Source organism: Strongylocentrotus purpuratus, unplaced genomic scaffold (assembly GCF_000002235.5).
Source record: "Strongylocentrotus purpuratus isolate Spur 01 unplaced genomic scaffold, Spur_5.0 spur5_contig_102, whole genome shotgun sequence".
NCBI classification, from domain to species: Eukaryota; Metazoa; Echinodermata; class Echinoidea; order Camarodonta; family Strongylocentrotidae; genus Strongylocentrotus; species Strongylocentrotus purpuratus.
Window position 1 is genome coordinate 30,772 of NW_022144748.1, and position 27,217 is coordinate 57,988.

Genomic DNA, 27,217 nt, shown 5'->3' on the forward strand with positions numbered 1-27,217 from the left:
CTAGAGGCGGGACCTTAGGGTGTCACCCCCTCCCCTGCCGCCGCCGCCGCGTGGTGAAATCGTCGTCCCGCTGTCCGCGTGCAAGCGGCAAAGTCGTCGGCAAAATATGCCGCGACTAAGAACGCCACCTATTGTTCAATAGTGTCTAAGATCGCGTACTTCGTTCGTACCCCCGCCCTGCAATCAGGACGCTGGGCCACTCTGATGAGCTTCACAGAATCTTGTGAAGGAAGTGGCCTATGACCTATGTATAAAGCATCTTGCTGCAGCTGTTCAAGACCGCAGTCGTACAATGTACGCAAATGCTACCCGAAAACTTTCTATAGAAATGCACACGTTCCATACTGGATGTGATTTCAATTCTGTTTCATTGCGGCCCATGTGGACACAATTTTGAGCGTCGCATAATCCAATCCGACCGTTCGTAATTCGAAACGGAGCCCGGGAAAGTGCCGGGAACAGTTTTACAGAACTTCCTACATTATTACGCATTTTCAACGAAAAACAAACATCTCTAAGCTGGAAAAAAAAAAAGTAATGAGTCAAATCTTAACGGCTGCGTTTCAAACTTTGCAGAATCCATAGACATATAATATATTATTATATGTCTATGGCAGAATCATGACCGTGATGACGCGCAGATCACAGGTCACGCAAAATCCAACCAATCAGAGTGTGAATTCATCAGAGTATCCTAGCGTCCTGTTTGCAGGGCGGGCCGGGGTACAAGCGAGGTACTTACTTTGAACAGCGCCTCCGATCGTCAGTGGGCCCCCGCCCATTAACCTCTCCCTCTCCATGGGCGTCGCAAAGGGGAGGGAGAAAGGGGGAGGCGCTCGCCCCCCCCCCCCCCGGAAAACGAAAAAAAGGTGGGAAAAGGGGAGAAAAGAAAGGAAAAAGAGGTGCGAAGCCAGATTGCTATTAATTTGATGGGGGGGGGGGGGTACGGCAATAATGCTCCCCTGCTCACGATCGGCCAAATGATAAATTGAGATTAAAAAGTTACCGTGAAGACGGATAGTACGGAAGACGGAGAGTGCCACTCAATGGGATAGTACGGAAGACGGAGAGTGCCACTCAATGAGTGTGAATATTTTTTTGTACAGCAGCCGCCACTTATTACGCCGCCAGATAATAAGTGGCGGCCGCCACATAAGTCATAATGCCGCCACATAAGTCATAATGATTTAATTTTTAGTTATTAATTTTATTCACACTTTTTATGTAGCGGCTGCCACTTATTATCTGGCGGCCGCAACATAAAAAAGTGTGAATATAATTTTTTTTCTGTACGTGTGTAAATATTTTTTTTGTACAGCGGCCGCCACTTATTATCTGGCGGCCGCCACAAGTGGCGGCCACTGTACAAAAAATATTCACACTCATTGAGTGGCACTATCCGTGTTCTGTAAAAATCAGACAATCCCGCTGATGAACTTCGGTATCATATCCCTCGGACTTAACTCGGTTCTTCGTGGGAGCTTATTCGAGGCCGGCCGAAAGTTGTCCCAATCCTACGGTGAATCATTAAAGGTTTTGCCCTGCGCCGACGTATAAACAACGTATAAACACTGTTAGCCTATACTCAGTATGTTTCCTACGAGTGAAAGTTATTGGAAAACATCACTTGGGTGGGGCATGGGACTCGAACCCACGACTTCGTACTTTCCAGTACGGAGCTTGTGAAATCGGTTGGCTGGTTCTAATCCGATGAACATGTAGCGGCGGTTATGGTACCGCAAATAACTTGACTATTCATGAGATGGAACTTGCGTCGGGGTGATGTAAATCAATAGGTTTTGCCCTTCCCCGACCGGGGCCGTAAGTCCGGACTCCTCATAGGACCGACGCCTCATATGAGGCATACAATTCCGCCTCATAGGTCCGACGCCTCATAAGTTCGACGTCGGAAAAACGAAGCGTACTGAGCGTCGGAGCTTTGAGGTGTCGTCGGAGCCATGATGAGGCGTCGGACCTATGAGGCGTCGGACTTGGGCCTTTATTTGGTTGGGGGATACCATTTTGTCGGTCTTATGAGGCGTTGGACTTATGAGCGGACCCCCCCCCCCCCCCACGACCAGCAGTCCCGCAAGCTCGGTGGTTGATTGGTATTAATTTCGTCTGCACTATTGTAAGCGGGAGGACGCGGGTTTGAGTCCCACCCGAGTGATATTTTCCAACTTTCACTCAGGAAGTAACATACTGATTATACAGTGTTAACACGTCCTCGAAGAGCAACGGACCCTATATTGGTCACCCTGACCCAACCCGTTGTGTTTGGGGTGGGGTGGGGCTAAAATTATGGATTTTATATTACTTTAGACATCTCGTTTTCACTTGCAAAAAGTGCAATTGGTATTGTAAGTTTTTGTTTTTAGATGCAGGAAAAGGTTTATAATCTACGAACAAAGAGTTATTTTTGTTTGAATAGTTTCTTATGTGTTAGGTCTAACTTGCACCAAAATAATGCGCGGACTAACTGTACTAGCGCGAGTTACCGTAACGAAAATTACCGAAATATATCCGTCTAGATATTTGATTGCTCTATTTTCATTTTAATATTTTGATATGGTAGCATACTACTATAGTGACCTACACCCTAACGATGTAAGGGCATGACTATTAGGACATTTCCAAATGCAATTGTATTTAAATTCATGTTTGATATGCCATAAAACGCCATATCGATAATAATCGTATTGCTAAACCAACAGAAATTAAGGTAGTGTAGTCACTTAACTTTTAGGGATCTTCTGTGAGGAAAAAAACACCCTAAATGCTTTGATTTTATAGAATAACAGCACAGAGTTGCAGAAGACACCGTTATTGTGGCATGGCTGCGCCGTTCCGAACTTGATCTCCATAATTATGGAGATCACTGGTTCCGAAAGACCTGAAAGAACAGCCTGCGAAGAGCGCCCCCTTTGTCCTATCGTCGACAGACAGGAAAAAGTGGCCCCAGACGACTTGTTTTGCAATCCTTACTTCGCATATCGGCACCTCTCGGCACCTGTCTAAACTTTAATAAGATAAGCGCAAAATTTAAACGGAAGTGCGCCCTAAAGTCACCGGTTAAACATGTCTGCTAAGAACATTTTACCACAGAGCAGGTAGGATAACATTTCCTAAGATTAGAATAAGATGTGTAAATACTTCTGAACCACTTTTTAGAAATGTTAAATTCCACACTTTTAGATGTCTAGTTAGGAAAGAATGTTGCAAGTTACAACCTGACGCCACTTCCGCGATTGTGTAGGCCTATGGAGGAGACTGGCCGACTGGAAATTCGGCGATCGTGTAGTGGAGGGCCCCTGTTTTGTTTTGATCAAATTAGAGTCAAAAATGTTTTTCATTGCTAAAAAAATCACCTTTACAATCAAAAGAAGACTTTTGGGAGTAATTGCAGAATACCCCGCCACTCGGAAATACACCCCTAAAATCACTGGCTACGAGGTTGGAATCACTGCAAAAGAAACAATTCAAGTCCATTGCCAGCTACGCGGATACTGAGTGGGGTAATCCTTATTTTTAGGACCCCGTTCCTATATAGGAAGGGAAAGACTCACCAAAACAGTTGACTAAATGACACTCAAAATTGACATTCTGATACTTCTTGGCACATCTGAACAATTGGCAATGACACCTTCTTGACTTCTAAAGACTGCTTTAGCCTGCAAAAGTCACTTTGGTACTGGACAGACATCTGCAAAAGTCAGTTTTGAACAGAACTCGTAAAAAATAGAGGTGTCCTAAAAGTAAGGATTACCCTGAGTGGGGGTCCATTATTTGAGAATGAAGCAACACAAAATGAATGAGAGTTGCTGAACAAAATTCTAAGTCCAAACCAACCACCCTGTTGGCGGCTACGAGGCTACGGAGTGGGAGTCCCCTTGAATATGCTTGAGAACGAAGCAACACAAAAGGAATGGGAGTTGCTGAAAAATTTTTAAGTCCAAACCAACTACCCTGTTGGTGGCTACGCGGTCACAAAGTGGGAGTGCAATGGACTCCGCCCTGGAGCATGACGCATACTCGGCATAGTACATACAAGTAGCGCTGAGAATGTTTATTGAGGTCAATCAGCCGTGACCTCGTAGCCGGCTACGAGGTGGATAGATCGAGTGGCGGGGTATTCTGCAATTGTGCCGACTTTTGGGTAGACAGTCATATTTGAATGAATGTATTTGGTACTTTTTGGTAGGCTACTCACAAATTTACTCAGACTGGGACCGTCATGACCGTGAGTGCATAAAAACGTGCAAAATTACTACTGACGTTTTTTTACTCACCATTAGGCAGGCTAATTAATGCCCACACAACACATACATTAAAATGATATAGTTGCAAGCATGTCACCTGCGAAATTTGAGACCTTAAATCCAATTTTAAGGCAAGTTTTTGGCAGTTCAAAAACCATGCATCAACGTCAATCCCCATGCTCTGGAAATGTGTGTTTGATTCCCAATGTATTCTGGGTAGGTGTATGGAATGTCAGACAAGTCGACCGTTGAGACAACTCGACTCGGGACAAGTCGGCTGTTGAGACAACTCGACTCGGGACAACTCGACCGTTGAGACAGCTAACGTGCACGGCACGTGCACGGTACGGCCACGCGGTTGACCGGAGATGCGCGCACAGGCCCGGCAAATTCGAACGATGTGCAAGGACAATCACGCTGCGCTATATCGGCTCTGCTCTATTATGTGTCATAACTCCCAAACGGCGATCAGCCGCCGTCAAAATCCCCGGTACTATCCCCTAAACTAGGCCCAAAAACATGCGAGGCGACTTGTCTCAACGGTCGACTTGTCTTTCCATTTATCGCACATACGGTCGAGTTGTCTCAACGGTCGAGTTGTCTCAACGGGTGACTTGTCCCGAGTCGAGTTGTCTCAACGGTCGTCTTGTCTGACCCCCGGTGTATGTAGAGCCTTGCAGCTAACTTGTTTTTTATTCGATGGCCAAATGAACATAGCGCCCTCTGTTAAAAAATGAAACATTTTGCATTCACTCAGATCAACAAGAGGGCGCTGTTTTATCTACACGATAATAATGTTATAGCTGAGGAGTCTTTTTGCACAATGCATTGCAGTACACATCAACGTGATGTCTCACGTATGGATTTCGATAGCCCGACTGCGTCTTGCCGTACAGTACTATCGCAAGCTCTGTAGTACGGCCAGACGCCCAATGCTTCCACAGAGGCTGAATTTTTTTGGCCGCTGATGTAGCGATTTTGCTACAGATTTCGATCGAGATTATCTTTTCATCCAGGACACAAATTTCCAAAGTTAAGGTTCTTAGTCGTAGAGCAACTCATACCTTTTCGAAAAAACGTTCTTTTGTCTCAATATTTTCATCCATCTGGCCAAAAGCCGACTTTTCAGTCATCTTTCACAAATATCGTCCCGAAAATGCTCCCCCTTGCGATTTCAAAATGGCGGCCGCGCTGTAATGTATGCATTATGCGAGTGCGCTTGGGCAAGGTAATGAATATGCATAGTTTATGACGTTTGTCGGACACTCGGCGCGGCTGGCCATACAAACACGAGGTCATGAACTAAATAATGCATATTCATTATCTTGCCCAAGCGCGCTCGCATAATGCATACATTACAGCGCGGCCGCCATTTTGAAATCGCATGGGGGAGCATTTTCGGGACGATGTTTGTGGAAGATGATGACTGAAAAGTCGGCTTTTGGCCAGATGGATGAAAATATTGAGACAAAAGAACGTTTTTTCGAAAAGGTATGAGTTGCTCTACGACTAAGAACCTTAACTTTGGAATTTGTGTCCTGGATGAAAAGATAATCTTGATCGAAATCTGTAGCAAAATCGCTACATCAGCGGCCAAAAAAATTCAGTCTCTGTGGAAGCATTGGGCGTCTGGCCGTACTACAGAGCTTGCGATAGTACTGTACGGCCAGACGCAGTCGGGCTAGGATTTCGATAACTCTCTGCAAAATTAGAATTAAAAGCTGAATTTTTGGTGATGCAATGCTCACAACAGCAACTTTGCGAGGCAGAAGTTTCGGGGATTATTGAAGAAACTGTAGTGAGTAAGAAGCTTGCAAATTTGATTCACACTGGTTTTATTATGCAGCACAAACTTTTGCACGATATGGATACCTTAAGTTTTGGGACTCTCATACACAGTATTGAGAGTCCCAAATTTTGGACTAAAATTTACTGTGCTGTTTGGGCCTTGCGATTCAGCGCGCAATGCATGCTCAGACTCATGGTACATGATCGCACGGTACATTGCGTGGTGATTGCCATCTTTATTTTTGGGAAGCTTGTTGTCGCCGTTCTGTCATCATCATTTTACCCCCAAATTTCCCTTAAAAAATCAAAAGCCTGCCCTCTATCTATGACATTACTTCTGGAATCAGCCTCCGCTTCTTTACATTCTTTACATACTGAGTAACCTACATGTACACAAACTAAATAGGTCAAGTTTGTCCCAACTCTGCCAAAAATGACCCACAAAAATTCCCCGTTTTGCTCTGACACATATCCAAGACGACAGCAATCTATCAATCAGTCAAGACCCCGTACATGTAGTTGCATGGGTAATGTTGTCCCTGGTCTTTATAGTATCTTTTCCCCTTAGATGTTAGAAAATGGGTTTTTTTAAACCAATTTCAAGACCAGGTTTTACAGTGACATCATTTGTTACTTTTTGTAAAAGTGTTATTGGATTAAGGAAGTAAAGGGAAATATAAGATTTCAAATAAACACTTTGAATAATAGTCCAATGTTTTCAATCACAATACTGTTTTTTTTTTCAAATTTCTCTGGTTATTATTATGTCAGTGTGTGTACATGTACAAATTACCACTACTCCAATGGAACAACTCATAAACTTGCAAATCATAGTCACATGTAGCACAACAATACTTGTCCCTTTCTTTGTTGTTTAGCATAAGCTTGAATGGGAGTTACGCCAACGTGAGGAAGAAATCGCTGAGCTCCAGAAGGCCCTGAGTGACATGCAGGTTTATCTCTTCCAGGAGAGAGATCATGTCTTAAGGCTCTTTGCTGAAAATGACCGCCTGAAGATACAAGAACTGGAAGATAGAAAAAGGTGCGTGGGATTGTCTGATGAAGATGTTTTAAGTCTTGACTAAGGCTCTCAGCTAATGTTCTGCACTGCATGGATCATAGTGAATAGCTGATCTGGATTAGTGTGTTGAGCTTGTCACGGGTGTTGGTCACTTTGCTGAATTACCACTTCGCCGAATAACCACTTAGCCAAATGGCATCAGGTCAACTCGGACCCAAACCAAGTCGGACCCAAACCAAGTCGGACCATGCCAAGTCGGACCCACGCCAACTCGGACCCACTACCAACTCGGACCCACTACCAACTCGGACCCAAGACCAACTCGGACCCACTACCAACTCGGACCCAAGCACGACCAACTCAGACCCAACAATGACTTAATCATTAGTTTCAGAGATTATATTTATACATGTAGGTCATCTTAATAGTGCTTATATAGTGAAGATATTCGGTAATTATATTGGTCAGAATGGGGCTTTTAGTTTTGTTGTTTGATTATACTACATTGATTTTGCACTCTTATTACTCATTCACATGAAGAAATGGATATGTGCAATGTTTTCCTTTTTCATCTGCTTTTTGTGGGTGTGTGCCAAATAATCAGTGTTGTAGGTCTCGAGACCGGTCTCGAGACCACTTTTTGCTGGTCTTGGTCTCGGTCTCAGAAGCTGTGGTCTCGGTCTTGGTCTCGGTCTTGGTCCCCTTTAGCCCCATAAATGTGGCCTATTTACTGGACTGCCTCCGTAAACATAGGCCACACATCCACATGTACAAAAATCGTGTCGACGGAGCCAAATTTTGATTTTCACATTTAGGCTTAGTTTGTAGGGTTTTTTTGCTTTAGAAGCATACTCACCCTCTTTATAGGCTAATCAGAAAGTGCTGCCTTTTTCAGATGTATATTTTTCGTGAAATTTCCAGATTCATTTTTACACGTTTGTGTATCAAAATTTCAAAATGAAATTTCACAAAAATTAGACATCTGAAAAAGGCAGCACTTTCTGATTAGCCTGTAAAGAGGGTGAGTATGCTTCTAAAGCAAAAAAAACCTACAAACTAAGCCTAAATGTGAAAATCAAGATTTTTGTACATGTGGATGTGTGGCCTATGTTTACGGAGGCAGTCCAGTAAATAGGCCACATTTATGGGGCTAGGTCCCCTTTGGTCTCGATATTTTGGCTCGTCTCGGGTTGAGACCGGCAATATGTAGCTTTTACAGCTTGATCGATTACTTTTTGTTTACTTCGTTCAGTACAATTAATAGTTAAAACATTTGCTAGCCCGTAGATCAAGCTTGTTATATATCGCGGTCGGTTTGGACTTGACAGCACGTTGGAAAGTCTCCAAAGTACATGTAAAGCTGCAGCAGTTCCAGTCACTGAACGATTTGGAACAAGTTCGGCATTTATCTGTTGAGTCGGGCACATAAAGCAAAGTATAAACTTCTAACAATTTATACAATAAGGGTCAACCATTTTTGGGGATTGTGTAGTTTAGCCCACCCCTGTGGGCGTAATCACTTGCATTTTGTATTCTGATAATAAATGAGGTGCTTCAAATTAGTTATATATTTTCGACCCCACACAATGATCTCTTTAATTTGGGACAGTATTTTGAAGAAAAAGTAAATATTTCAACCTGATTTTCCAGCATTGAACTCACACACTCTTACCAGTTACCACTCACTGTTGCCATGAGAGTGTATGATGAGACCCCATTTTCTGGCTGCTCAGTTTGAAGTACCCCATTATTCCTCAAAAATTAAAATCCCGTTCAGAAAAAAATTAAAAATCCATATCTGGCACATACTGGCTACCACCTCACAACTTGTGGGTCTACATGTACAAGTCCACATTCTATGACAGAAATTTAAAAATTGATTCAACATTTTCTAGCTCCCATTTTTTAAAATCAAGTACATGCACACAAGTCTTGTTAGAAGTTAAGTCCTATATTTATTTAAGGAAAAAAAGAGGCACAATGTAAAATTAAAATTGCATCTTTAAATATCCGTTAGAAGTCATAGCTGAAACCAAGGGGTGACTGTGGAGTTTAGGATCCGAGTTCCTATAACAGATGAAACATCTACCTTTAACTTTTACTTTTGTCAAGATTGGGTGCAGCCCATTATATTTCTTAAGTATAACTACTTTTTGCTCAAGTAACGTGTCATGTATCAATTTGTCAACACTGCCACTGGTCAAAATTTTGGTCTGTAATCTTTGTGAATAGAAAGGTTACAAGTTTCAACTATAATAACGTGTCTTGTTTTTTTATTTCGACTATTGTTATTTATTATCAGCGGTCTTGGTCTCGGTCTCGGTCTCGGACCATATTGGTCTCCGCCTTGAAGGGGCTGGTCTCGGTCTCGGTCTCGGACTATGCGGTCTCAACTACAACCCTGCAAATAATATAAACCAAATTAAATCACACTCAATGAAGGATTTCAATATGTCACAAAAATGTTGTTCAGTGAGGAAGTTATTAATTTGAAATACATGTAGACCTTTCATTTCATGTAATTGTTAGTTTGTTTAATTTTTTTTTTTTTTTACGAATCTGTTTAACTTTTTATACTTTTTTGATTAACTTTTTTCCCCCATGGAACATCATAGTCGAACATACAGACAGCTAATGTACCTGTAAGGCCTTGAAGGATAATCTTCCCAGAGCTCCAATACTCCTTTTTGATGATTGACATTTCATAATTGTAGGGTATTTAATAAGTTGATCTTTTTTTTAGTTCACATGCTGGCTTTGAGTTTTGTGGGTTTTTTAACGAATCTGTGTAACTTACTTTTTTGATTAACCTTTTTTGTTCAATATGGAACCTTCGTTTTTCTTGCAGTGTATGCAATGGTGTTTATGTGTTTTTTTTTGTTAAATACATATACAAATGTACATGTAGAAATTAGAATAGACTTTGTTTTATACTTTATTTATTTTATTGAATGACTTATAATGTTTACTTATATTTATTGAATTAATCGTGTCATGTTTGAAAGTGTTTATGTTTCAATGTCATACTTTCCAATTTTATTTTTCTATGAAGATCTGTTTTGAATTTATGTGGTTTGAATTAAAAATGAAATGAATTGCTGTTAAATTGAGCAAGATGGCGTGAACGATGTCAAATATGAAAATGAATAATTGGTTAAACTTTAATTTTAAATTTTACTTTTGGTTAAAGCGCAATATGTTTCAATGGAAACAAATAATAAAAATAAATAATTAATTACACTTTTAAAGCGCATTTCAAAAAAGCATTTCAATGCGCTTTACGACGACAAACTGCTGCAATACAGATATTTTACCTGACAACTACAATGAAAATTTATACTTAAAAGCATCACTGTATTAACAGATGATAAGTGGACAAACTTTATGAAATTGTCAAATAATTGTAAAAGTCCGAGTTGGTCATGCATGGGTCTGAGTTGGTAGTGGGTCCGAGTTGGTTGTGGATCCGAGTTGGTAGTGGGTCCGATTGAGTTGGCGTGGGTCCGAGTTGGTAGTGGGTCCGAGTTGGCCTGGGTCCGAGTTGGCTTGGGTCCGACTTGGTTTGGGTCCGAGTTGGATCGAAACCAGCCAAATTACCACTTAGCCAAATTACTGCTTTGCCCAATTACCACTTCGCCGAAAGTATTTGCTAACACATTATGCTCGCATGCACAAACTCATGGTAATTATAACAGCTGACTGGTACTTAATATTAAGTGGTTTTCATACTTGTTGTGTCTTCTATTACTAGGTTTATGTGACATTGTCCTCTCAATTCACTTTGAAAGTGCAGAAGTGGAATTTATAAAATATATTAATCATTGACTGTCCGTACACGGTGACCATGTTTTTGGTCGCACACAGTTAATTCTGAAACTTTTTTTTTTTCTTTTAAATCTTCATCCCCTTCAGTACTGTTTCAAGTTGACTATAGAATGAAAAAAGTTGAATCTCATATGGGTTTGGATAGGAAGGGGTAAAACAACCCCAAGTTTTTCATGTAGCTCGTTTTTATGGCTCCATACATACATGTACGTGTCTGTAGGCATTTCTTTATGGTGTAAATCAAGGACACACACATGCAACATCATCAGTGAATTGTAAATGGAAGACGAGTTTGATTAGAAAACGTGTACTAAACCAATGAGAGCAGATGCAAAAATGTTCAGAGTATAAACAAAGGAAAGGGAAGAGAAACATTAGAAAATCCTTGATTTACACCATAACAAACTTGTTAGTACGTGCGTTTGCGTGCAATTCGGCGAAGTGGTCATTCAGCGAAGTGGTAATTCGACGGAGTGGCAAGTAGGCGAAGTGGTTATTCGGTGAAGTAGCAAATCGTTGAAGTGGTTGTCGACAAAGAGGTTGGTTGGCAAAGCGACTGCAAAAACCTTGTCACAATAGCAGTGCTACTGCCTGTCCTGAGGCTGAATTGAATCCATGTACATGTACCTGTAATCTGTATGTTGTGCAGATGGATGGTGACTGTTTATACTTAAAAACATCACTGTATTAACAGATGATAAGTGGACAAACTTTATGAAATTGTCAAATAATTGTAAACGCTGTCAAATGATTGTAAAAGATGAGTCCGAGTTGGTCATGCATGGGTCCGAGTTGGTAGTGGGTCCGAGTTGGTTGTGGATCCGAGTTGGTAGTGGGTCCGATTGAGTTGGCGTGGGTCCGAGTTGGTAGTGGGTCCGAGTTGGCCTGGGTCCGAGTTGGCTTGGGTCCGACTTGGTTTGGGTCCGAGTTGGATCGAAACCAGCCAAATTACCACTTAGCCAAATTACTGCTTTGCCCAATTACCACTTCGCCGAAAGTATTTGCTAACACATTATGCTCGCATGCACAAACTCATGGTAATTATAACAGCTGACTGGTACTTAATATTAAGTGGTTTTCATACTTGTTGTGTCTTCTTTTACTAGGTTTATGTGACATTGTCCTCTCAATTCACTTTGAAAGTGAAGAAGTGGAATTTATAAAATATATTAATCATTGACTGTCCGTACACGGTGACCATGTTTTTGGTCGCACACAGTTAATTCTCAGAAACTTTTTTTTTTTTCTTTTTAAATCTTCATCCCCTTCAGTACTGTTTCAAGTTGACTATAGAATGAAAAAAGTTGAATCTCATATGGGTTTGGATAGGAAGGGGTAAAACAACCCCAAGTTTTTCATGTAGCTCATTTTTATGGCTCCATACATACATGTACGTGTCTGTAGGCATTTCTTTATGGTGTAAATCAAGGACACACACATGCAACGTCATCAATGAATTGTAAATGGAAGACGAGTTCGATTAGAAAACGTGTACTAAACCAATGAGAGCAGATGCAAAAATGTTCAGAGTATAAACAAAGGAAAGGGAAGAGAAACATTAGAAAATCCTTGATTTACACCATAACAAACTTGTTAGTACGTGCGTTTGCGTGCAATTCGGCGAAGTGGTCATTCAGCGAAGTGGTAATTCGACGGAGTGGCAAGTAGGCGAAGTGGTTATTCGGTGAAGTAGCAAATCGTTGAAGTGGTTGTCGACAAAGAGGTTGGTAGGCAAAGCGACTGCAAAAACCTTGTCACAATAGCAGTGCTACTGCCTGTCCTGAGGCTGAATTGAATCCATGTACATGTATATATACATTGTACCTGTAATCTGTATGTTGTGCAGATGGATGGTGACTGTTGGGGAGGATTCTTTGATTGGCAATGACGGACTGACAACCTTGCGGGCAGAGTACAGGTCATTGTTTGCAGGGCTGGGTAGAGCTTCAAGTTCTCTCTAGGTGTGCTTCACAAAACAGGTCTCTATTAATGTTGTGCATTTTTCCAATAATTTAGTCTTTGAATATTGGAACTTGAATTTGAACAAAAAAATCATCCAATGACATTGAAATAATTTGGAATGTATCGATATAGATTTTGAGCTAGCTGACAACCTGGCATTTGGCAGATATTGAAGATCCACATTAGGGCTTACATTCCTCATGAAAACTCTCAAACCATCTGCGTAAAGTGTGGCGTTTGACTAAACAAATCAAATCTCTCAACTTAAACTCATAAAATCACATCATGGACGGTTTTTTGTCATTGCTCACATTAAAAAAACAATTCAATTTGATAAAATGCTATTCGGATATTCGGTGGATGATCAAATATTTGGATATTCGGTATATTTTGCACAACCCTTGTCTAGACTAAGCAATTGCAATTTGTTCCACACTAGTGCAAAAGTATGTTTAGAGATGATGCATTCATGAACATGTATGAATGTTGGTGCTGCTTTAATACCCCACATGTACAATCAGTTACACGTATAATGTGATATGGAAGTAAACAAACCCTGTTAGTTTGGATTTACCAAAGGTGTACTAACTTGAACTTTTCCAATGATTTGATTTGTACTTGACAGAATCCAGCATCTGTTATCATTATCAAGCCCATCAGGTCCTGAAGTGACATACTTCCACAAAGAACCATCAACGCGGGCAATTGTCACACAGAAACACCCACAAAAGAGACATCCACATGCAGGTCAGTGTGTAACACCGCACTGGCAACTCTACCAACGGGGCTGCAGACTCATATTTGTCAATGTCCTTGGCCAAAATTTGTTAATCAATTCCCTCGCCCATCCATGGGCAATTCTACAGAATTATAAACCTGAATGCCAACAATTCTTAATGGCCAAAATGCCACAAAAGAAATATACATATCAATTTGAAGCATATTATCTGTATTTTATTGACATGTAGTTTATTTAAAAGGGAAGATACAACATCATTGCAAACATCAAAAAACGAAATGATCAAATTATGACGAAATATATTACTGGACTGTCAGTGAATGACAGTCTAAAGCATCCTGTAAAATTCATATTTAGTCATTCCGCATTTTCTTTGCAATCAATTACGCATCTGTGTAGGGGTACAAGCCTGCTAGACTGATTCTCTGACCTAACTTCCTCAAAGTGTACAAAGTGCTACGTCTCATCTTACGTCTCATGTCACCAGACCACAAGAACATGGTTGGATTTCTTAGATTTTCTGGCATTTCCGAACCCAAAACGTGAAATAGGTCAGTTTAAAGGGAAGATACAACATTGGCAAATATTACAAAACGATATGAACAAAGTATCACTAAATACCTTAGTGGATTGTTAGGGGATGACAGCCTAAAGCATCCTGTAAAATCGTGGCTCCTGGTGTGCTGACATTTAAAAAAAAAAATGGTATTTTTCCAACGCTGGTCGGCCCGACCAGCAATGGAGAAAACTGTTGTTTTTTTTAAAACTACTCCTAATTTTTCATAATTAGTTATTCTGTGTTTTCTGTGCAATTGATTACACACCTTTGAAGGGGTACAAGCCTACTAGACTGCCTCTCTGATCTTACAATCCCCCAAAGTCTATAAATTCTCCGTTTCATCTTAAATGGGGTCTGTGAACCAGACTACAAGAACATGAATGGTTTTCTTGGTTTTTCCAACATCTACAAGCCCAAACGTGAAACAAGTCATTTTAACAATATTTGCTAAAACATACTAATCCTCCAAATCCATTTATTTCTGATTATTGCAGCAAAAGCAAATGTTGTACATGCCCTTTAACAATATTTTTTATAGCACACTAATCCCCCAGATGCACTTATTTTGAACATTGCAGCAAAAGCAAATGTTGTACATTCCCTAACAAGTTCAACAGTTTGGCTGTTACTTGTAAATGGAAAATCAATTGATGACAATACAAAAAATTGATTTGTCTGAGTACGTCCGGTGTTTTGAGCCAATTTCTACTACAGCAACAAAGTTGGATGAATAATTTCTTCTTTGACTCATCAAAGTAACTAGTGACTAACTGATATGTTTTATCAGAATTAAAATCTACCCCGTGATTATAACTACAATTACATACACTGTTGAATTGCCCAAAATGTACGTCTGACACTGCGGAACTGCCCCCATTTAAACATTATTAAGAGTAAACCTAGTCAAGTTCCCTTGTATTGGGTATTTTAAGTGTCAACAGTTCTTCAAGTTGTCCTAAATGTCTCATCCTTTTCCAAACAAGCAAACAACTCAAGGAATGCCATGGATAAGCCAGTTCGGTATTTCAACTGCTTATGTGCACAACGATATGGGTCACCGGTCATTCGGGATAGTAGAACGATCAAAGGCGCATGAATGCGGGTGCGCGACGCTTGTGTGTAAATTACCACCAGAGTGGTCGTGCGCGTAACATCGCCTAACATCGTGTCAGCAATGTTATCCCAAATGACCTCAGGTCATTGAAATACAGAACTGGTTTATTACAATGAATTACAGTCGGGCATTAGAAGACTTTTGACCCAACTTTGAACATTGCATTTTATTCTGGCAAACAATTATATATCTGCACACACTGTCCATCAGATTTCAAAGGTATATGAAGGTGTAACCTGTAATTTCCAAGACGTCTCATGTTTTCTTCTTACTTGCCTGTCTGGTTTTTTTTTTCCAGAGGGTGAAATATTGGGGTTTAAAAGCCAGAGTGCCAAGCAGACCACAGAACAACAGAACACGGAGGAATGCACAACACAGAGTTACTGCTAACACAAAAGGTAGGTAGAGATTACATACCGGTATGGTTGAGGCAAAGGGTGGTTGATAAAACATTGCAAAGCCAACACTCCTCAGATCTCATACCAACCATATCAGGCCCATTTTTAGTATTTGTGGGTCAGATAAACTAGTGGATCATAGTATTAATACAATGTATGTCAAATCAGGTTTTGCCCTTCATTGATGTATAAACACTGAATACTCAGTGTGTTACCTCCTGAGTAAAAGTTGGAAAAAATCACTCGGTTGGGACTCGAACCCACAACCTCCTGCTTTCTAGTGCAGATGTTTTACCACTTGACCACTGAGCTAATGGGATCGGTTGGCTGGCTCGAATCTGATGTATTGGTACATGGCAGCGGGCATCGCATTAACTATTTATAAGGTCTATGGGATTTAAATTTTTTTTAAAGCATTAATATGGTTAAGGTTTGTGACTCATGATCAGAGGGTCAGGGGTCCGAATCTAGTTGCCGGTTATATGTGTGTCCTTGGGCAAGCCACTTCACCCCCACTTGCCTCTCTCCACCCAGGAGTATAAATGGGTACCGATATTAGCTGGGAAGTAACCTGCAATGGACTGGCATCCTATCCAGGGGGGATAAAAAAATATCCTCGGTCGTTTCATGCCTTTGAAACCGGAGATGTATTGGCTAATGACAGACTTTACTTACTTTCATAGTATTAATAGTAAATATATATATCTGTTGCAGCTTTTGGTAGGTGTGTTGATAATTCCTTGATCAGCTGATGAAATTACCTGTAGTTACTCCCCTGAGAAGTGAGTTTGGCAAAAAAGCCGCCTCATCATACCATGAACTTTCCAAGATTAGTTACATACGTTATCCCAGTAAAGTTGCTTCAATCACGATAATTGATCAGATCATCTCCAAAATGGTGGTTTCTTTTGTCCGAGTCTGTACCAGCAGGTTGATCCTGTTACCATCCATCAATATTTTCCAATCCTCATTTCAGTCCAACAGCGCCCAGCCCAAAGCTGTCCATCCTGATTCAGACCAGCAGCAGGCAGAGCCAGAGAGTCTGTTGCTACAGATTGAAGCTCTACAATCTCAGATGAAGGAACAAGCTGAGCTATCTAGAGAGCGGACGGAAGCCTTGCTGGAGGATCGTAGGGTCAGGATGGAAGAGATGCAGACTGTGATTGAGAGAGATCGCTCCAAGATTCACTCCCTCAATGAAAAGTAGGAACTCCCTTCATTGATTCCTTATAATCTTAAATGAACTTGACAAAGGTGCCCAGTGGCATAGCTAATGATAGGGAGGAGGATGAGGGGCATGGACCCCTCTGCTCAAAGACTGCCTCCTACTAGAAACTGAGGTCCCTTTAGGGCCCTCCAGCAACTTGGACCCCAGTTACATCCTTGAAGGTACCAATAAAGATAAATGCACATGTGTGCAGTTTGGACAACGGGCAGGGGTTTCAAATAGATTATATTACCTGGTGTTTGTGTTGTTGCATGAATTGGCAAAACATTTCTAAATATGTGGAGTGCCCTGGCCTCATGGTCTGGAGCATTGAACTCGTTGTCTGCGGGTAATTCTACAGGTTGTGGGTTCGAGTCCAGCCTGGGGTTATGGTGCATGTTCCCTTTGGCAAGACACTTTGTCACTCATTGCTTCGCCCCACCCAGGAGTAAATGGGTACCTGTGAGAACAGAGATCGCAATTGTGATTGATTTTAGCTACCTTGCGTCGAAATGACTACACCGAGCTGTATGGGCTTTATTCAGGAGTCGACTATATTAAATTGAAAGCGAGGTAAAATCTTCATATTTGGAACTTGCAAAGAGAAATTAAAGCAGTGACATAAAATTAATTACAAATTAATACCAGTCTGCTTTAATGAAAATTTAAATTTGTTGTTAAACATACCCTAATGTTTTTAAGCCACATTTAAAATAAAAATTGAAAGTGAGGCTAGAATGCAAAAATAGTCTGGCACCATCCTATTCAATAGTTTATAAATACTGTCAGGGAACATGACTAAAATGACTTCCTCGTGAACAAAAATCCATATTCCACAGGAAGCTGAGATTGTATTTGCAATGTTTCATTGGCCCAATGATCAGGGGTAATAATAATGTAAAGCACTTTGATCTTAGTTATTTTAGAAACCACAGTCTTTCCACACTAGTATATTGGCAACACATCTTGCCAAAATAACATGGAGGCATATGCAGTGTGTGCTTGCTGAAATTACATGAGTCAATTGACTAATAAAACCAAATTAGGTTTTGTCCATCACCGATGTATAAACACTGTATTCTCAGTGTGTTTCCTCCCGAGTGAAAGTTGGAAAAAAATCACTCCGGTGGGACTCGAACCCACGACCTCCTGCTTTCTATTGCAGATGTCTTACCATCTTATGAATAGTTAATGTAGTACCCGCTGCTATGTACATCAGATTCGAACCAGCCAACTGATCCCGTTAGCTCGGTGGTCAAGTGGTAAGACATCTGCACTAGAAAGCAGGAGGTCATGGGTTCGACCGGAGTGATTTTTTTCAACTTTAGGGAATGACAGCCTAAAGCATCCTGTAAAATCGTGGCTCCTGGTGTGTCGCATTTTAAAAAAAAATGGTATTTTTCCAACGCTGGTCGGCCGACCAGCAATGTCTGGTTTTTTTTTTCCAGAGGGTGAAATATTGGGTTTAAAAGCCGAAGTGCCAAGCAGACCACAGAACAACAGAACACGGAGGAATGCACAACACAGAGTTACTGCTAACACAAAAGGTAGGTAGAGATTACATACCGGTATGGTTGAGGCAAAGGGTGGTTGATAAAACATTGCAAAGCCAACACTCCTCAGATCTCATACCAACCATATCAGGCCCATTTTTAGTATTTGTGGGTCAGATAAACTAGTGGATCATAGTATTAATACAATGTATGTCAAATCAGGTTTTGCCCTTCATTGATGTATAAACACTGAATACTCAGTGTGTTACCTCCTGAGTAAAAGTTGGAAAAAATCACTCGGTTGGGACTCGAACCCACAACCTCCTGCTTTCTAGTGCAGATGTTTTACCACTTGACCACTGAGCTAATGGGATCGGTTGGCTGGCTCGAATCTGATGTATTGGTACATGGCAGCGGGCATCGCATTAACTATTTATAAGGTCTATGGGATTTTAAGTTTTTTTTAAGCATTAATATGGTTAAGGTTTGTGACTCATGATCAGAGGGTCAGGGGTCCGAATCTAGTTGCCGGTTATATGTGTGTCCTTGGGCAAGCCACTTCACCCCCACTTGCCTCTCTCCACCCAGGAGTATAAATAGGTACCGATATTAGCTGGGAAGTAACCTGCAATGGACTGGCATCCTATCCAGGGGGGATAAAAAATATCCTCGGTCGTTTCATGCCTTTGAAACCGGAGATGTATTGGCTAATGACAGACTTTACTTACTTTCATAGTATTAATAGTAAATATATATATCTGTTGCAGCTTTTGGTAGGTGTGTTGATAATTCCTTGATCAGCTGATGAAATTACCTGTAGTTACTCCCCTGAGAAGTGAGTTTAGTTACATACGTTATCCCAGTAAAGTTGCTTCAATCACGATAATTGATCAGATCATCTCCAAAAGGGTGGTTTCTTTTGTCCGAGTCTGTACCAGCAGGTTGATCCTGTTACCATCCATCAATATTTTCCAATCCTCATTTCAGTCCAACAGCGCCCAGCCCAAAGCTGTCCATCCTGATTCAGACCAGCAGCAGGCAGAGCCAGAGAGTCTGTTGCTACAGATTGAAGCTCTACAATCTCAGATGAAGGAACAAGCTGAGCTATCTAGAGAGCAGACGGAAGCCTTGCTGGAGGATCGTAGGGTCAGGATGGAAGAGATGCAGACTGTGATTGAGAGAGATCGCTCCAAGATTCACTCCCTCAATGAAAAGTAGGAACTCCCTTCATTGATTCCTTATAATCTTAAATGAACTTGACAAAGGTGCCCAGTGGCATAGCTAATGATAGGGGAGGAGGATGAGGGGCATGGACCCCTCTGCTCAAAGACTGCCTCCTACTAGAAACTGAGGTCCCTTTAGGGCCCTCCAGCAACTTGGACCCCAGTTACATCCTTGAAGGTACCAATAAAGATAAATGCACATGTGTGCAGTTTGGACAACGGGCAGGGGTTTCAAATAGATTATATTACCTGGTGTTTGTGTTGTTGCATGAATTGGCAAAACATTTCTAAATATGTGGAGTGCCCTGGCCTCATGGTCTGGAGCATTGAACTCGTTGTCTGCGGGTAATTCTACAGGTTGTGGGTTCGAGTCCAGCCTGGGGTTATGGTGCATGTTCCCTTTGGCAAGACACTTTGTCACTCATTGCTTCGCCCCACCCAGGAGTAAATGGGTACCTGTGAGAACAGAGATCGCAATTGTGATTGATTTTAGCTACCTTGCGTCGAAATGACTACACCGAGCTGTATGGGCTTTATTCAGGAGTCGACTATATTAAATTGAAAGCGAGGTAAAATCTTCATATTTGGAACTTGCAAAGAGAAATTAAAGCAGTGACATAAAATTAATTACAAATTAATACCAGTCTGCTTTAATGAAAATTTAAATTTGTTGTTAAACATACCCTAATGTTTTTAAGCCACATTTAAAATAAAAATTGAAAGTGAGGCTAGAATGCAAAAATAGTCTGGCACCATCCTATTCAATAGTTTATAAAATACTGTCAGGGAACATGACTAAAATGACTTCCTCGTGAATAAAAATCCATATTCCACAGGAAGCTGAGATTGTATTTGCAATGTTTCATTGGCCCAATGATCAGGGGTAATAATAATGTAAAGCACTTTGATCTTAGTTATTTTAGAAACCACAGTCTTTCCACACTAGTATATTGGCAACACATCTTGCCAAAATAACATGGAGGCATATGCAGTGTGTGCTTGCTGAAATTACATGAGTCAATTGACTAATAAAACCAAATTAGGTTTTGTCCATCACCGATGTATAAACACTGTATTCTCAGTGTGTTTCCTCCCGAGTGAAAGTTGGAAAAAAATCACTCCGGTGGGACTCGAACCCACGACCTCCTGCTTTCTATTGCAGATGTCTTACCATCTTATGAATAGTTAATGTAGTACCCGCTGCTATGTACATCAGATTCGAACCAGCCAACTGATCCCGTTAGCTCGGTGGTCAAGTGGTAAGACATCTGCACTAGAAAGCAGGAGGTCATGGGTTCGACCGGAGTGATTTTTTTCAACTTTAGGGAATGACAGCCTAAAGCATCCTGTAAAATCGTGGCTCCTGGTGTGCTGACATTTAAAAAAAAAATGGTATTTTTTCCAACGCTGGTCGGCCGACCAGCAATGTCTGGTTTTTTTTTTTCCAGAGGGTGAAATATTGGTTTAAAAGCCGAATGCCAGCAGACCACAGAACAACAGAACACGGAGGAATGCACAACACAGAGTTACTGCTAACACACAAAAGGTAGGTAGAGATTACATACCGGTATGGTTGAGGCAAAGGGTGGTTGATAAAACATTGCAAAGCCAACACTCCTCAGATCTCATACCAACCATATCAGGCCCATTTTTAGTATTTGTTGGTCAGATAAACTAGTGGATCATAGTATTAATACAATGTATGTCAAATCAGGTTTTGCCCTTCATTGATGTATAAACACTGAATACTCAGTGTGTTACCTCCTGAGTAAAAGTTGGAAAAAATCACTCGGTTGGGACTCGAACCCACAACCTCCTGCTTTCTAGTGCAGATGTTTTACCACTTGACCACTGAGCTAATGGGATCGGTTGGCTGGCTCGAATCTGATGTATTGGTACATGGCAGCGGGCATCGCATTAACTATTTATAAGGTCTATGGGATTTTAAGTTTTTTTTAAGCATTAATATGGTTAAGGTTTGTGACTCATGATCAGAGGGTCAGGGGTCCGAATCTAGTTGCCGGTTATATGTGTGTCCTTGGGCAAGCCACTTCACCCCCACTTGCCTCTCTCCACCCAGGAGTATAAATAGGTACCGATATTAGCTGGGAAGTAACCTGCAATGGACTGGCATCCTATCCAGGGGGATAAAAAAATATCCTCGGTCGTTTCATGCCTTTGAAACCGGAGATGTATTGGCTAATGACAGACTTTACTTACTTTCATAGTATTAATAGTAAATATATATATCTGTTGCAGCTTTTGGTAGGTGTGTTGATAATTCCTTGATCAGCTGATGAAATTACCTGTAGTTACTCCCCTGAGAAGTGAGTTTAGTTACATACGTTATCCCAGTAAAGTTGCTTCAATCACGATAATTGATCAGATCATCTCCAAAAGGGTGGTTTCTTTTGTCCGAGTCTGTACCCAGGTTGATCCTGTTACCATCCATCAATATTTTCCAATCCTCATTTCAGTCCAACAGCGCCCAGCCCAAAGCTGTCCATCCTGATTCAGACCAGCAGCAGGCAGAGCCAGAGAGTCTGTTGCTACAGATTGAAGCTCTACAATCTCAGATGAAGGAACAAGCTGAGCTATCTAGAGAGCAGACGGAAGCCTTGCTGGAGGATCGTAGGGTCAGGATGGAAGAGATGCAGACTGTGATTGAGAGAGATCGCTCCAAGATTCACTCCCTCAATGAAAAGTAGGAACTCCCTTCATTGATTCCTTATAATCTTAAATGAACTTGACAAAGGTGCCCAGTGGCATAGCTAATGATAGGGGAGGAGGATGAGGGGCATGGACCCCTCTGCTCAAAGACTGCCTCCTACTAGAAACTGAGGTCCCTTTAGGGCCCTCCAGCAACTTGGACCCCAGTTACATCCTTGAAGGTACCAATAAAGATAAATGCACATGTGTGCAGTTTGGACAACGGGCAGGGGTTTCAAATAGATTATATTACCTGGTGTTTGTGTTGTTGCATGAATTGGCAAAACATTTCTAAATATGTGGAGTGCCCTGGCCTCATGGTCTGGAGCATTGAACTCGTTGTCTGCGGGTAATTCTACAGGTTGTGGGTTCGAGTCCAGCCTGGGGTTATGGTGCATGTTCCCTTTGGCAAGACACTTTGTCACTCATTGCTTCGCCCCACCCAGGAGTAAATGGGTACCTGTGAGAACAGAGATCGCAATTGTGATTGATTTTAGCTACCTTGCGTCGAAATGACTACACCGAGCTGTATGGGCTTTATTCAGGAGTCGACTATATTAAATTGAAAGCGAGGTAAAATCTTCATATTTGGAACTTGCAAAGAGAAATTAAAGCAGTGACATAAAATTAATTACAAATTAATACCAGTCTGCTTTAATGAAAATTTAAATTTGTTGTTAAACATACCCTAATGTTTTTAAGCCACATTTAAAATAAAAATTGAAAGTGAGGCTAGAATGCAAAAATAGTCTGGCACCATCCTATTCAATAGTTTATAAAATACTGTCAGGGAACATGACTAAAATGACTTCCTCGTGAATAAAAATCCATATTCCACAGGAAGCTGAGATTGTATTTGCAATGTTTCATTGGCCCAATGATCAGGGGTAATAATAATGTAAAGCACTTTGATCTTAGTTATTTTAGAAACCACAGTCTTTCCACACTAGTATATTGGCAACACATCTTGCCAAAATAACATGGAGGCATATGCAGTGTGTGCTTGCTGAAATTACATGAGTCAATTGACTAATAAAACCAAATTAGGTTTTGTCCATCACCGATGTATAAACACTGTATTCTCAGTGTGTTTCCTCCTCCCGAGTGAAAGTTGGAAAAAAATCACTCCGGTGGGACTCGAACCCACGACCTCCTGCTTTCTATTGCAGATGTCTTACCATCTTATGAATAGTTAATGTAGTACCCGCTGCTATGTACATCAGATTCGAACCAGCCAACTGATCCCGTTAGCTCGGTGGTCAAGTGGTAAGACATCTGCACTAGAAAGCAGGAGGGTCATGGGTTTGACCGGAGTGATTTTTTTCAACTTTCACTCGGGAGGTACACAGAGAGTATACAGTGTTTATATGTCGGTGAAGGGCAAAACCTAATTTGATTTACATCACCCCGACGCAAAATGAAATGAAATCTTATGAATGACTAATAGACACTTACCGTTCTTTAAACAAAAGTAGAATGTGTATCCTTTATTCAGCTACCTTGTTCAACCATCATACATCACTTGTCATGGACATTCTTCTGTTAATAGGTTACATCGTACACAGCAGATGTTGTATGACAGCACTAAGGACTATCTAGAGCTGAAGTATGAAGGACGATCTCAGGAGCGAGTCTGGATGGCAGAGAAGGACCGTCTACTACAGGAGCTGGATCGATGTAAGGAACACTAGATGTCTCCAAAGATGACGTCTTAGTCATCTCAGATCATGCACTGGAAGAGAGACAAACACAGAACTTGGAAATTGAGGTGGGCATTATAGAGAAGCTTCCTGCACAAAGAAATCATTTCAAGTTAAATACAATACAATAATGATCATTTTCAAGCAAATTCGTTTGAATTGCTTTAAAAAAAGAACTAACTTTTCCATTCAGAAATCATTTTTTTTTCAAAAGTTAGCAAAACAAAAGAATCTTGTTACAAAGTCACAACTGAATGGCCCCCTCAAAAGCTGCAATCAAACTATTGGGGTAATCGCACATAAGGAGCATTTTGGACTTTGGCAGATCTACTTTATTCAGTGTTGTACAAATGATACTGAATGATTGCAACGTGGTGGTTTTAGTCTGACGATCTCTTCCATGCAAAATCTTGAGGAAGGCGAGGAGAGCATAGAAGACAAATTTCACACCGCAGTTGTTGTACGAAAAAGACGGCAGGCCTAATGCCAAACTTTTTCCAGTTCCACCTACCATGCGTTAGTGGACTTGTTGTCTTGGACTTTTTCCTTGACTTTCTCCGTGTCTCAAGTAAGATGTGAATTTCTTTAATTACGAGTCAGAAACTCCAACCCTAATTCGGGCTTTTTAATCTTATGGAAACACTGAACATTTTTCACATCGTAAAATTTCATTTGGATCTACATGTACATGTAAAAGAAAAAAGGAGGCGATGTCCAGAAATTGAACACGAAGTTTATTGTACATATAGTACGTATGTGTACTTGCGGCGCAGCCCAGATTTCGGACACAGAATTTTGGCCGGCCTATTTTCAGATTTTTTCCCCATAGGCCAGTTTCATCCCTGTATGGTCTGTGACTTGAAACATAGATGAGTTTGTGAACAGAACGGGACAAAAAAAACACAGAACCGGGCCTGCGGATCTCGATTTCAAATAAAAGTTGCTGAATCATGTTGCTGAATCATGTTTTGAATTGGGCCTGAATTGAGACACATTCTCATTGAGCCGATTGCAGCTACGCGGTGTCATGCACTGATACGATGAATTAAGGCAACTGCGCGCACGTTTGCATCGTGTCAACGCTTGTGCGTGCTTCGCGCCAATAAAAAAGCGAACTACTAACAGAAATTTCCAACGATGCGTCTGAAGACCTTCTTTTGTTGATTTCTTCAAAATGACAGCATGTCAGAAAGAATAATTTCAGAGAGAATTTAGTACTGTCAACCAACCAAGTATGTTTTTCAACGATAATTACATCAGTTACTTTTTGGATAGCTGCAAATGATGGACTGTAGCTTAAAATGACTAGAGACTTAACTTACTGTACAGAATGTACACTGCTGGGTGCGTCCATTTTTGTGCACAAACCTATGGAGAGCTCAGAATTTTTTACTGCTTTTGGGCAATTCCACGGTAACGGAAGGACGTTTTCGCTCATTAAACAAAATTTCAAATGTGCCTATCACAGCCACTGTTATTAGTTACAGCAAGCAAATGTCACAATGGTATTGCTATAATGCTACCTTCAATTTCCACACTTTTGGGGGGCATGCATACCTCTCGTTAATGAATTATGAATATTAATGAGGTCGGTAACGGAAGGACGGTAAAACGGACGAGGGTTTTCCAACTTACACGCGTTTTGCATAAACTCTGTGAATTTTATGGGGCATTATATTTCAAAGGTAGGAAATGGAATCCCTGCGGCTTTATCTATACTATACCACCTTTCATTTGACTTTAAGTGTTTCGGTGATATAATTACAATGTCTTAAGTGGATTATAATTTGGTAGCGGAGGACGGTAACGGAAGGACAAAAGGTTTACTCAATTATAGCATGAATAAAATGTGAATTTACACTAATTATACAAGAAATAAATTGCTGAAATGTGTAACTGAATGTGAAATCAACAATATGCAGACCTGGCATAAATAATTATATACCCAAGAAACTATTGAGATAAAGATAGAAGCCTGCTAATTAATGATAACAAATGAAAAATGAAAACAAACCAAAAACACATAATTCACGAACACAAGACAACTACAGAAATGGACTTCAAACCCATCACCTTAATCCTTAAAAGTTTTAAATACACAGTATTTGAGCTTGAGTATATTGGTTACATGTTCACCAACAACTTTTAATAATAACACCAGTAGGTTCAGTGGTTTACCTAAAGGGTGGGGGGGGGGGGCAGGGGCGACCAGCTTACATGTACATTAAAAACATCTACAGGTAGAACTGATGGCTTCAGAATCATTGTGCTTTAAAAATGTTTTAGGTGTTGCTTTTAATTGAACTCTAAATTCAGTGTTTGAAATCAAATTTTAATGATTTAGAGTATTAACAATAATTATCTTATAAACATCCAGCCTGAAGTTGTTAACTTAATTTGTCAAAAATTGCACCTCACATGTCTTACACATGTAAATTGTATGAAAGTGCCCAATAGCACTGGTACTTTCTGCCATCTCATTTTTTACTTAATTTGCTTCTGGAATGGCTTCACAGAAATTGTATCTTTCTCTATTGTCCATGAATGGTGATAGCAGCAACTTAATGATTTGATTTTCTGCAACAACTCCATACATGTATGAGTACCGGTACATTGTCATACATGTACATTGTACATGTACATGTTATACATATGCCTGTGCCATCCTTTGTAATGAACACCTTGCCCTGCTCATACCAGCTTTGTGAAGGTGGGTCACATGAATGTCCTTTCAATGCGCATTATACATGCATGTAGTTGCAGTGATTTTCATTTTTCAAACATGAGCACAAATGTCGTTACATTTGATAAAAATAACATTTGTCCTTCCGTTACCGTCCTTCCGTTACCAATTTGGTAACGGAAGGACGGGATTTAATTAATTGTAATTAAAAAACGATACGTACAGCAGTGTCAGTTATAATGTCATATTGAAGGCCTACCTAAACTTGCTTTGGCACAATAACTTTCATTGCATTCATACTGCAAGTTTTGAAAATAAATTAAAAATATGTATTTTTTCGGTAACGAAAGGACATTTTCGAAGGCTGAAATATTAGAAGTCACTGAAGCGAAACAAATTACGCAAAACGTAAAAAAAAAAGGTCCAGTCAGTTTTTCATGACCTATACTTTCTCATGACAGAAACTGATGGCATGAGTACATATTTGTTTGTGTGGTTTGGTAGAAATACTGTCATATCACTATTTATCACATTTTT

At 40.6% G+C, this 27,217-nt stretch overlaps 1 protein-coding gene across 1 annotated transcript; it reads left to right on the forward strand.

The window, feature by feature from the left end:
• Positions 1-5,681: 5,681 nt before the first annotated feature.
• LOC115919120 (coiled-coil domain-containing protein 77-like) lies at positions 5,682-23,988 on the forward strand. The gene is made up of 6 exons (XM_030979588.1): positions 5,682-5,750; positions 6,926-7,089; positions 13,481-13,598; positions 16,642-16,868; positions 19,361-19,579; positions 23,847-23,988. The coding sequence occupies exons 1-6, from the start codon at positions 5,682-5,684 to the stop codon at positions 23,986-23,988; spliced, it is 939 nt and encodes a 312-aa protein (XP_030835448.1).
• Positions 23,989-27,217: the final 3,229 nt, after the last annotated feature.

Excerpts from the sequence above, each read along its gene's own strand:
- LOC115919120 (XM_030979588.1), top strand. The coding sequence starts at position 5,682 with ATGACTGAAAAGTCGGCTTTTGGCCAGATGGATGAAAATATTGAGACA. Across the intron at positions 5,751-6,925 it reads AAGAACGTTTTTTCGAAAAG|CATAAGCTTGAATGGGAGTT; the intron begins GTATGAGTTGCT and ends TTTGTTGTTTAG. Across the intron at positions 7,090-13,480 it reads GAACTGGAAGATAGAAAAAG|AATCCAGCATCTGTTATCAT; the intron begins GTGCGTGGGATT and ends TGTACTTGACAG.